The sequence below is a fragment of the Thunnus thynnus genome, chromosome 9 (genome assembly GCF_963924715.1).
Source record: "Thunnus thynnus chromosome 9, fThuThy2.1, whole genome shotgun sequence".
Classification (NCBI taxonomy): Eukaryota; Metazoa; Chordata; class Actinopteri; order Scombriformes; family Scombridae; genus Thunnus; species Thunnus thynnus.
Window position 1 is genome coordinate 7612662 of NC_089525.1, and position 12220 is coordinate 7624881.

General features: G+C 39.5%; 1 protein-coding gene across 2 annotated transcripts in view; it reads left to right on the forward strand.

The window, feature by feature from the left end:
- Positions 1-836: 836 nt before the first annotated feature.
- The window catches only part of il1rapl2 (interleukin 1 receptor accessory protein-like 2), a 168867-nt gene continuing 157483 nt past the window's right edge, over positions 837-12220 (forward strand). The window contains exons 1-2 of one of the 2 annotated variants that reach the window (XM_067598599.1): positions 837-1286; positions 3499-3602. In XM_067598599.1, the coding sequence (XP_067454700.1) occupies positions 1056-1286; positions 3499-3602 (335 nt within the window). In that variant the 5' untranslated portion in view covers positions 837-1055. The remainder of the gene's footprint in view (positions 1287-3498; positions 3603-12220) is intronic. The other variant, XM_067598600.1, reaches the window with a different exon arrangement.

A 12220-nucleotide genomic window follows, 5' to 3' on the forward strand; every position in this document is an offset into this window, starting at 1 on the left:
AAACACAAATACAGATATAGATAGTGGCTTTGCATTACATACCTATTGTATACACACTGGGTGTGGCTAAACAAACAAATAAGAGGATTACAATAAGGATAGAAAGCTAAGGAGGTATTTTTGGGTGACAGATGACAGATCCAGAGGCTTTATTGCTGCAGGGTAGAGGCTGTAATTCAGAGGGGAGGCCTTGTGGCAAGTGCCTGAGGGCGAGAGTTAAAACAGAAAACATCTATCTGAGCCTCAGACCCCCAAGGAAAAAAGAAAGAAGAAGTCAGAGGGATGGGAAACAGACAAAAAAAAAAAGAGGGCAGTGGGAGAGGATGAGTGTATGGAGGAGGTGGAAGGAAGGGAGAGAAGTCCATTTGGGAAAGCTCCTTGTCATTTTCCTGACCTCTACGTCTCACCAGCTCTGTACTTGTCTTCCATCTTCAACTTGTTTTCTGTTCGTTCCAGTTGACCTGCCTTCACCCCGACATCGCCGCACACTTCCTCTCTCCTCATTTCTCTCTTTTCATTTAGTGTCGACCTCCTCCTCTTCCTTTATATCTCTGAATCTTTACTGTCTCTCCTGCTTTTCTGCAATTATTGCTCTTTTTCTTTTCAATTTCAAGCAGTATGTAAGGACAACCGATATATAAATAAAGGAAAAAGGCTTGTCTTTTTTTCTTTTTATTTCTGTCACTCAGGCTGTCTTAAAAAATGAACTATAGGATTTTCTCTATGTATCTCTCCTAATCTCCTGCTCTGTTGCAGTTTCTCAAATTTATACTCAGTCTTTTATCGCCTTGAAGGTATAGAACAATATTGCCTAAGATAAAACACTCTCCTCGTCACTCACTCTCTCTCTCACACACACAGTCTCTCTCTATCAAGTGTGTCTCCTATATAAAGAAAAGTTTCATATCTTATATAAAGTCTTATATAAGTGTATTTGATGACTGTCCATGTCTAGCTTCCTAACCTATTTCGGTTTCTAACCCTGTGCTCTGTTTCCATCATTTTTCTCCCCCCTGTAATAGAAAGCAGAGTATTTGGAGTCTGCCTGCTGTATAATGACCTGTGCACTGTATACAGTATGTATCACCACTCTCTCTTTTCCTTTCCTCCTCACAGTGGATGGATGCATTGACTGGTCGGTGGATCTGAAAGAGTACCATGTTCTGGCCGGTGAGCCGGTACGGGTGAAATGTGCCTTGTTCTACAGCTACATCCGAACCAACTACACCATGGCCACCAACGCCAAGCTGCGCCTCATCTGGTACAAGAACAAAGGAGATGCAGAGGTAAGCGTACCTAGAATGAAAGTTGATCAGGAAGGGAAATGAGGATGTTAGCAGGTATGGTAGTCCAGGTAAGACAAAGATACAGTGAAATGAATCAATCAAATTCATAAATTTAAATTTAAATTCGATCTAATTTTCCTTTTCTTCTTTGACATTGCATCCCCAATACTAAATTACTTTTAAGATAAAACTTTACTTATTCATTTTTATACTCAAATACTCAAAAACCCTGCCATATTTAATAAAAGTTAATGAGCCAATAGCCGTCAGACATGTAATTCACTCCAGGGTTCATAAACATTGTTTCAGGATGAATGTTGAATTTGAACTCACTGGTTTTCAAACCAGTAGTTCATTTGCTCTGGTCTGAATCAGTGGATGAGTTGGTAAACTTGGTATGTTTTCCCCTCGGTTCAGTCTCTTTAAAAAAAAAAAAAAAATTAAAGCAAACCAAAATGCATCACTACAAGCCACATGAGAACGTTCACTCAGCTCATTGGTCAGGTGGGAACAAGAACGAAAACGCAGAGAGAAGGTCCTGAAGAAGGTCCTATAGCTAGCCTACTTTGTTTCCCTAGATCAAGTCGGATCTTGAGTCATTCTCTAGCTGCTAGCAACTAATTTTGCTCATCCTCATTCCAGTATGCAAAGCACACTAATACGGTTGTTTTGGTCCAACCAGAGTGCGATTGCTAAAGTGAAACACACCAGGGGTGAAAAAGAACCAGATTGCAATTCAACCAGACTAAACAACTCAGGTTTGAAAACAGCCTTACTGACTTGGAAAGTGGGGAAAAATGACTTCAGGCAGGTTGAGACTAACAGAAAACTTTACACTGATTGAGAAAGGTCTCTTCCATGAAAGTCAATACAAATGTAAAATAAAAGATGCAGTGGGATTTCTTCATCACTTACCAGTTGGGAGTGTTGCTCAGTAGCAGTGTGATCAGTGCTGCCACTAGTGACCAGAAACAATATGGATTGCACATATATAGCGCCTTTCTAGTCTTCCGACCACTCAAAGCGCTTTACAATACATGTCAACATTCACCCATTCACACACACATTCATACAGTGATGGCAGAGGCTGCCATGCAAGGAGCCAATCTGCTCATCAGGCTCTAATCTAATGCACATTAACACACAAACACACACACACTCACACTGCTGGCGGACTGGAAGAGCCAGAGATCGAACTGCTGATCTTCCAATTATTGCCTTCGTATTTGAATATACTGAGCTTGTATTTGAATCTAAATTATACATGGCTGCAAAACAAGGTTACAAAGTGCTTTACGAATAAACCAGTTAAAGCACAACATAAAAGAATAAAACATAAGAGCATCATCAGGTAAAATAAGATAAGTTTACCTAGTAAAAAGATAGAAGCACATTTGTACAAGCCAGTTTTTAAAAGATTAAAAGATGTTGCCTTGATGTCCACAGGTAAGTCTAGGAGCAATGTAACCAGGCTCAAGGGCCATTAGAGCATTAAAAGATATGCGGTTGCATTTTCATAGATGGCAGGATTTTCCCAGGACCAGCATCATCCATCACAGCCAATGGGCAGGGTACCGTCTGATTGGTTGCTTTTGATCAAAGTTCCATTTGCCAGGTTTCTGGCCAACTTTGCCAAACACACTTTGGGTCTGTTGTCCAAGAGAGTCACTTAAAATAAAGCTAGAGTGGTCGGGTGAAAGTTTGAGCTCGTCTCTTAACTGTCTTAACTTTCTTTGGGCTTGCTTCTCTGTGTGTGTGTGTGTGTGTGTGTGTGTGTGTGTGTGTGTGTGTGTGTGTGTGTGTGTGTGTGTGGCTGAGTAATAGCCAATACACAGAAAGGAGAGGGACTGATAAATCACACTGTGGTCCTGTGTATTGCAAGAAACATCGCCCTCCTTTCCCAGCAATGTGGATTATACATGTGGATTGTAAAACAGCATTTTTGCATTTACAACTGACAATAATATGCATCTTCTGTATATACACTGAAACCTGAGTCCTATACAGTAAATAGCATTTTTAATGTATCTGGGATGCATTTACATTCAATTGTAGTCCTTTCGGCTGTATTATAATTCCATTACCTTTGTCAGTGCCAGAGATCAGGGTCATTAATTCATGTCTTTATCATATCTAAATATCTATCTGTCATTATTTTAGTTTCAATAGTTTATATTCAGCTCAATAATGTTCTTTGCACTGTATCCTGTAGGAGCCAATCATCTTCTCAGGCCACAGGCTGAGTAAAGAAGACGACTCCATCTGGTTCAGATCTGCTGAAATGGAAGACAATGGATTCTACACTTGTGTACTAAGGTAACATATTTGTGTTTGTATGTGAGTGCGCCGTTAAGCATACATAGGATAGTTCTGGGTTCATTTTGACCACTAACTTGAAACTATGGTAAATAACAACAAAATACATTTGGGGTACAACCCATCGTTTTACAAGGAAGCACAATTTTGGGTTTTTTTCTGCTCCAGCTGGACGAATTGCTCATATTCTTAGTGAAAATCAAATAGACCAGATACTGATCCTCTCCCCAGCTGGGAGCTAGGTCAAAGTACAGTGAACAAAACACAGACTTTATTTGGAAGTTACTCTTCCAGGCACAGCAGATTTGCTTCAATAGTAAATAAACACGGTAAAGATTTTACCAGCATGCAAACAAAAATATTTTTGGCCTGAGTCTGACCTGCAGCAGTGCTCTTGGAGTTGCCTCTATATTGTTGATTTCACCACATGGGAACAACCTTGGAATAGATTTCTGACTCGGTATGTTCTGTCTCTACCCAGATGGCCCATTTGCATTGCATGGGGGAGAAAACAGCACTGTTTTTGTTGTTTGAATAAAAAGAGTGTAGAGTTTTATTTAAAACTGCTCAGTGTCCTTTTTGAGAAAAATGCCTCCTGCTCTCAGTAATCAATATGTTATACAAACAAATGACATTTCAAAAATATTACTATTTTAGCATCAAAATAGAATATATCCGGTATGTAGTTGAGTCAGTCAGTTACACACTAAGAGTTTATTTTCAAAAAGCCATTTTGTCATTACTTCATTATGTTTGCTAAGGTCTGTTCAGAATATCAAACATTTCTCTTGTGTTCAGGTATTGCAGGTGTGTATATGTGTGTGCCAGTGATGTGGAATGCTGCCAGTTTAATAAATTGAATATTTACAATATGGCTGTTGGTACCACAGCAAAATCTGGCCTGAGTCCTGTGTGGTCCTTTAGGGATACAAGCGTGTGTGTGTGTGTGTGCGTGTTTGTGTGTTTGTTTGATATTATGGTGGTGGGGTACCAACCTGTGTGTACTAGTTGGCTTTGTAGACTACAACAAGGCATACAGCTTGTTTACCTGTGAGAGGATGGTGTGTGTGTGTGTGTGCATAATGAACTGAATTAAAATATGTTCTCTTGTAAATCAGTAAAAAAAAAATATTTGGCTTGTAGTCTGCCAACATAGTGAACAAGTCATCCTTCATCCCTCTTACTTTTATAGTTTTACCCCGTATCAAGGTTAATGTTATTTTAATGAATGAACTTAAAGGAAAATTCTAGCATTATTCAGCCAGGCTAATTTATGTGTTTACTTTATTTTTGGTGCAACTTAAAGACAAGTTTTTGAAATGACTGATTTAATATTTGGAAAGCTTTAGTAGGCTTCATGCTTGCCCTGATATACATTGTTTTGCCATAGTGTGTTTTTCAGAATCTCAACAACCAAGGTCAGTCAAAGTTAGCATGGGCTATAATAAGAATGGACAAAATTATGAGGAAAAAATCTCTGTACAAAAACACATATACTGTCCTTTAATTTTTGTCCATTTTTGGAAAATAAGCTAAACTTAGACCACAGTGGAAAACACTGTTAGCCTCTACCAATGCCATTGGCAGGACTAGTATTTTGCAAAATGAGGACCACATTTCCCACAAAGCCTTTCACTTCCAGTTGAAGAAAATGGTTACCCATCTGTTGTCAGAGTTGATGTCCTTGTCTGAAAGGCTCATTTCTGTTAATTACAACTCAGATCTTTTGACAGAAGAAAAAAAACAAAAATACGTTGAGGTCCAGATTTTTTCTGGAACTTTCAACCACATCTCACAGCCTTCATCGGTGGATGGAGTTTCCTCAATTTTCATGGTGGTAGTGTTGCACCCACAAATCACACTGGACTCAGGATGAACATATTTTTAAAAAAAAGAGGGATGGTTTTATTCTGAAAGAATAAATAAAAAAACAAACAGTGATTTTGCTGGTCTTCAGTAGCTTTACTCGAGGTGTAACTGCCAACTGAAGAACACAGCACAAACCAACCGTTTATATACCCAGATTTACTCTTGTGCCTTTACTCAAATCAGTTATGCATTGAATTGAATGGGGGGTATCTGTATGGTATCTGTAAAGATACAAAATCGATATCATATGCATAGAATAATGTCACGAGTGAGTGGGCAGATACACATAAATATCCTATATGTCAGAGTAGCTCATTGAACTATCTCCATAACAACTGACTAAACCACATCTGCTGATGAGAGCCATGAGATGTGGTTGAAAGCCCTGAAAAAAAAATAGTTTTTTTAAAAAATGTGTCCAATGTCATATATATATGTGTCCAATATATCTTATATAGCCATCTGATGTGTAAGGGATAATAGGCTGCCTGAAAAGTTGTAAATTCCAAAACTGCAATGGATGAAGCTGAGGCCCTCTGTGCTTCATCTCCATAAGTGTCTGATTATGCTGTCAAGTTACTAGAGGTATAAATACACACCTGCCAATAAGAATCAAACATTTACCATGGCCATGTTATAAAATAACACAGTACTGTTGCTGAGATCTGTGAACATGGAAACATTGTTTAAAAGAAGTCCTAAAGGGTAGAAACACAAGCAGTCTGACAGTCATAAGTCTTAAACTGCCCTTTATACAACATCCATATAAACATCCATCCATCACAACTTGGACTCACTCTACTTTCTGTAGTTCTGTGAGAGCTCAGTTTTCCTGTTTAAGGGATTCAAATCTAATTTGATGTTCTTTACTTTTAGCTCCAAATAAAGTCGTTTAGATAATCTGACTAAATTACTGACTTGTTTAAAACCTGTCGAACTTCCTTGTAGCAGTGTTGCCATTTTCACAGATCTTAGCGCTTATTGTGGTGAGTACATTATCATACCTAATAGGAATGATGGCCAAAACTATAAAAATAAGATCCAAGTTGTAATAAAGCAGAATTATTCTTTAACCAAAGAGGAACATAACATATGTGATGTTTTCACTCCTTCAAATAATCTGCCTGACACTACAGTAGAAGAACAGCCTTCCTCTTGCTTTGTGCCATAAATCACCATCTCACCTCTCCACTTGATCCTGTTCATCTTCCTCCTATCTAATAGGAGGCATCTAATACCTTCAACACCTCCACCGTCTCCCGTTTCTTTCCCTCTTCACCTTTTCACCCCTTCACCTTCTCCCTCGTACTCCCACACCTTATCTGCTCTCCCTTCATCTCACCAGCTGCCTCCATCATCTACACCTCTTCCTCCTCCTGTTGTTCTTCCTCTGCATCCTGCCTCCTCTCCCATCTTCCTCCCAGTCTCTCTCTCTCCCACTCCTCCTGTTTCTCCCGGTACGCACCCGATTCCCTTTCTCCCCATCATCACCCTCCTCCTCTTCCTCCCCTCCTCTGCTCTCCGCCCACCTCCTTTTCCTGCCAGAACTTGACACCTATCCTCCTTAATAAGCTCTCTCTCCCTCTCTCTCTCTCTTTCTGTCTCTCCCTCGCTCTCTCAGCATGACAACCTAATTAGGGCTTGGTGTCTGTCATTGTCTCAGGGTCTCTTATTAACATACACACACACACACACACACACACACACACACACACACACACACACACACACACACACACACTCACAGGCACAGCACCTCCTCTCCTGGTAGGGAGCTACCAAGTGGATCATATTATATTACTAGGAGGTTGTATCTAGAATGTGTTACTATGCACAAGCAACAGGGAAAATGTACTTCAATTGTATTTATTGCCCTTGATCTTATGTATATTATGTTGTACGCCTACTACCATCGCTTTTGAAATAAAAGTCACTTTTTTCAGAATTATTTCTGAGATTGCCACCTGCACTCAGATCTGACATAAGATGAAGTCAAGTTTATGTAAGTACAATAAAAACAGTAGATTAATCTCAGTTGTAGAGGTTCATCTTCGCAAGTGGAGTTTGAAACTTCATTCATCTCCATATGCTGCCAAGGTTTCACAATACGTCTTCTCTCCAAAGATGTCAGCTTTCCAGGAATTGGTGTGATGTTTCACTTCGACAACCATGCTGCTTACTCGTTTTGCAAATGACTATAAATGGTTTGCCTTGGTGCCAGTCATCCACTGAACTGCAAGAGAGACAAACTAAGAGCCTAGAGCCACACGAGTGAGCCTTCATTTAGGCACAGCTGTTCTTTGAGCTAAAAGCTCACATCAGCCTGCTAACAAGGTCACAAAGACAAAACTAACACAGAAGTGTTTACCATGTTAAAAAAACACAAAGTAAAGCTGAGGCTGATGGGAATGTCGTGAACCAAAGTATTGGGCGAATTAAAATTTTGACCTGATGATGACGATAGATGAAACATTAATGGATCAAGTTATTACAATTCATCCTTTGAGGGGCATGAATGTGTGCACGAAATGTCATGGCATTCCATCTAATATTAGTCAAGATATTTCACTAAAAGCCAAAATGTCAACCTGCTAGTGTTGCAGGAAAAGTAGAGGAAAAGTCAGAGGATCCCCAAAGTCTTCATCCACAGGGGACCATGAATATCTGCACAAAATTTCATGGCAATCCATCTCATCAAATGGGGCAGTTGTGTCTCAGGTAGCATGGGTCATCCACTGATCACAAGGTTGGCAGTTTGATCCTCAGCTCCTCCTGTGTACATGTTGAGGTGTCCTCGGGCAAGATACTGAACCCCATGGTGCTCCCAACACCTTGCATGGTAGCTCGCTGTCCTCGGTGTGTGCAGGTGAGTGGCTGAATGAGAGGCTTTGGATAAAGGCACTTCATGCTGTAAATACTGTCCATTTATTTATTTCAGTCTGAACCAAAGTGGCGAACCGACTGACATTGCCATCCTTAGGGACCCACTGTTAGCGTGGCTAAAAAGACAAAAAATAGAAACAATATGTTGGACAGTGTAACTACAACATCAGGATGGCAGAGGAGGCTGTTGTGTTGTAAATCTATTCATATTCTGTCAATGTCTCTATGTTGGTCTCCATCCCCCGTTGCTCTTTTACTCACCCCGTTACTTTGTCCATCCATCCATTCATCTATAGCCCTCCCTACAGTCATCAATCCATCCATCCATTCATCTGTCCATGCCTTATGCTTGTCAGTGGTGATAGATCTGTGTGTGACGAGATGTCTATATCATCTCTAGTGAATTAACAAGCCATGACAGAGAGGGTCAAGGGGAAAATGACAAGCTTTTTTAAAAAAAATTTCTCTCTTCTATACCTTCTAGTTTTACTTTAGTCTTCTTCTATTACCTTGCACTCCACTGCAGCAGCCACTTGCTTCCCTCATTAGTTTTCATATTTAAGTGGTGTCCACAAGTTCCATTACTGTAGGTTTTGTTTCTACCTCCATCTATGAGCAGTTGGTGTTTTACACTACACTTTACAGATCTCTATTCTTCTCTATGATTCTTTTGTGCAGTTTGATACTTTTTACTTTGTCTCAGCCATCATTACTGGCCATGCAAACTACCCAGTTCTTATTCTGTATATTTCAAAAAACTTGTAAATGTTATGAGCATCACAGCTCCAAGAGTGTGACTTAGCAAGATCCCAGAGACACAGTTGCAGGGTGAGGTAGTGAAAAAGAGGCTTTTGAAAGACAGATGGTGAAGTAGGATGTCTTCTCTCTTTGCCAATGTGTTTAGACAATGCTCGCTGGCACAGAGTGGTATAATCTTTGGATGAGTTCACACTGGAGTCATATCCAATGTGAGGCACAGAGCAAATATCATAGGAAGTACTTGTTGTCTCATCTTGTTTTTAGGGTGAAAAATCAAAGTTGAATTCTTATATATAAGAGAGAACTCCATTGGCCCGAGGCAAAATGATTGCCATTCACATTCAGCATCGATCCTTTGCATGACCTCTACAAAGAGTTGAGGCTTCTTTAATTCATGCAGTATGCCCTGGGTCTGCCTTGAGCCTTGTAGCTGCTGGCAAAAGATACTGTATGTCTTATTCTCTCTGAGGTCACCAACAAGCCCCTGAAGCACTCAGACATCCTGCCTACACTTTGTTGTAACCAAGGATATCAGTCTGAATGAAGAAAAATACAAGCGTCTTATTCAGCTGTTGCTGAGCGATGGCTAAAAACATCAACTCATTTGATGCATTCAGTAGATTGCTAGTTTTGTGGTAAACATTGTAGCCCGGTTTCAGACCTGTGAGTCACTGCCCATGTTCCCAATTTGATGCTTATCAGTATTGACGGCTGTTTTCCCCGGTTGGAGAAACAGTTGACCGGTCAGGTGGGATTAAGAATGGAGGCATCATTTACCTGCATAACTAACTAGCTAGCTAGCTACACCCATGAACATAAGAGACAGAAAAATGGCCACAAAAGTGTGGAAGAAGTGGCTGAACAGAAGTAAGAACTTCAATCTGCATATCTCTTCTTGCTTCTAGAAACCATGACCCCTGCTTTTGTGTCGGCGGAGAATGACGTTGGAAAGTGTTTCGAATTTTAATATGATTGTAGCATCCAGCACAAATTATTCTAATGGCATTAGGTTTTGTTTATAGAAAAATGAGTTCTGGTCAAATGTGTCACATTATGTGTTGCTTTCAGCCCATTCACTTGGTATACCAATTGGTATGTTTTGCTGTCTCTTTCGATGCCTCCACCAGGGACAACAAATTTGGACATTTTAAATCCTACACACTTCACTAACTGGCTTGTCATGATGTGCATTTGGGTCTTGCCCCATCTCAGTGCTTTACATTTCACAGTGCATTAATGTGCATGATCAAACTAACTCACTAGCATTTTTGTAGTAACAATCATTCCTTTTATTGTTGCTATACTAGAGCTCTTATATGACAATTTCAAGATAATTCAAATTGATAGGATTTGCAATTCCTGCCCAATATGCAAAAACTTACAGAAGTGTGTAGAGGAGGAAAGATGATAATAAAGCAGGTTCCATTAACAGCTTGTCTTTTTTCTCAAACATAATCATCCTATGGGAAAACATGTGATGACTCCTGGTTAAACTGTTCTGGCTTGTTTACTGTTGTAGTCAGGGGTTAAAGTGGGATTTGGCAGGTGGGGGAACCCTAAGATCAGATGTAACGGTGCAGCGGAGAGATGACTCACCTCAAAATAACTCTTAAATTGATTTGTGCTGTGAGCTCCAGTGGACTTGTTTTCTTTGTTGACAGGCTATGTGATCAACTGACCTTCTTTTAAGCACCCATTTCTTGACATATTTTTCTGGATCCCACTGGTCCAAAGGAGGCCCACCCAAAGAAATGAACATCAGTGCTGCAACCTTGTTGATTTGTAGTTGAGTCTGTAGGGGCGTTATTATATTGTTTATTACAGAGAATCTTCTTTCACAGTCAGCGCTGCTAACAGAAACCCAGACAAGCAAAATAAACATTACTTAACTAAAAACAACTTAGAAAAATAACATTGCACTATGAAATAAACACAAGTGCATAATTACTTGACAAGCAGCATCAGGTCCATTGATCCAGATCTCCTGATGATGTGATCACAGTGAACCTCTCAGTTTATGGGGCCAGAACAGCAACAGTTACATTTTGGCATCGAAAATAAAATTTGGCATTGAAACCAAACCTGAACTGAAAGAGGAAACACTGGCATTGAAACACTTGTATTGAAAAAAGTTGTATTGGCACTGAAACAAGTATTGGCACAAGTATTTCAGTTCCACTGAAAAATAAAACACAGACGTTAAAAAAAAATTACAATTTATTTTGTCAATCTTCAGGTTTTTTCTTCATGTCTTTTTTCAGTGACATTTTTTATGCTGTCAGTTTTTTTTCAGTGTCACTGGTTTTCATTTTCAGCTTTTTGTTTTTCAATTTCAACTTTCTGTCAGTGTTTTGGCATAGAGAGGAGGGCCCTTGCTGGGCGTACATTACCCAGTATGCCTTGCGGCCCAACAAAGATTGGATATCCAAGGGCGATGGCATCATGGTGGAGATTTTGAGCCAGACTGTTGTAATTTTCGCTCTAGGACTGTTAATACACAACTTTTTCCAATACAAGTATTTCAATGCCAATGTTTCCTTTTTCAGTTCAGGTTTTGTTTTCAATGCCAAAATTTATTTTATTTTTGCCAAAATTTATCAGTTTATTAGTCAAACTACAGCAGAGACAATAATGCTACAGCTGTTTACTGTCAGTCAATAGACAGTAAAATGTTCATTTGTTGTTGTTTGTTGTTGTTATTACCAATTAATATAATGTTATCACGTGGAGAGATTATCAATAATGTTATGTGATGAATATGACGGAACTTCAGATATAAAACTGTATTGTATCTTATCGTTCATCCAGTTCCACAGTGGAGAAACAACTGTTTGAATGTCAGGAACAAACTTACTGAAGGCCAGCAGATGAATATAAGCTCGAACAAACAAAAGTCTGATGAGTTTCATTCACTGAAACTAGAGGTGAAACGGTATACCAAGTTCATGGTTCGGTATGTACCTCAGTTTTGGGGTCAATTTCGGTACAGCAGGAAAGAAAAAAGAAAGGTAAAAAATAACATTTTGGTTTTTCATTTTGAAAAATGTAAATATCCAACAACGGCTCATTGGTTGTAACTATTACTGAAACAGTTTAGTTTTGCTGCA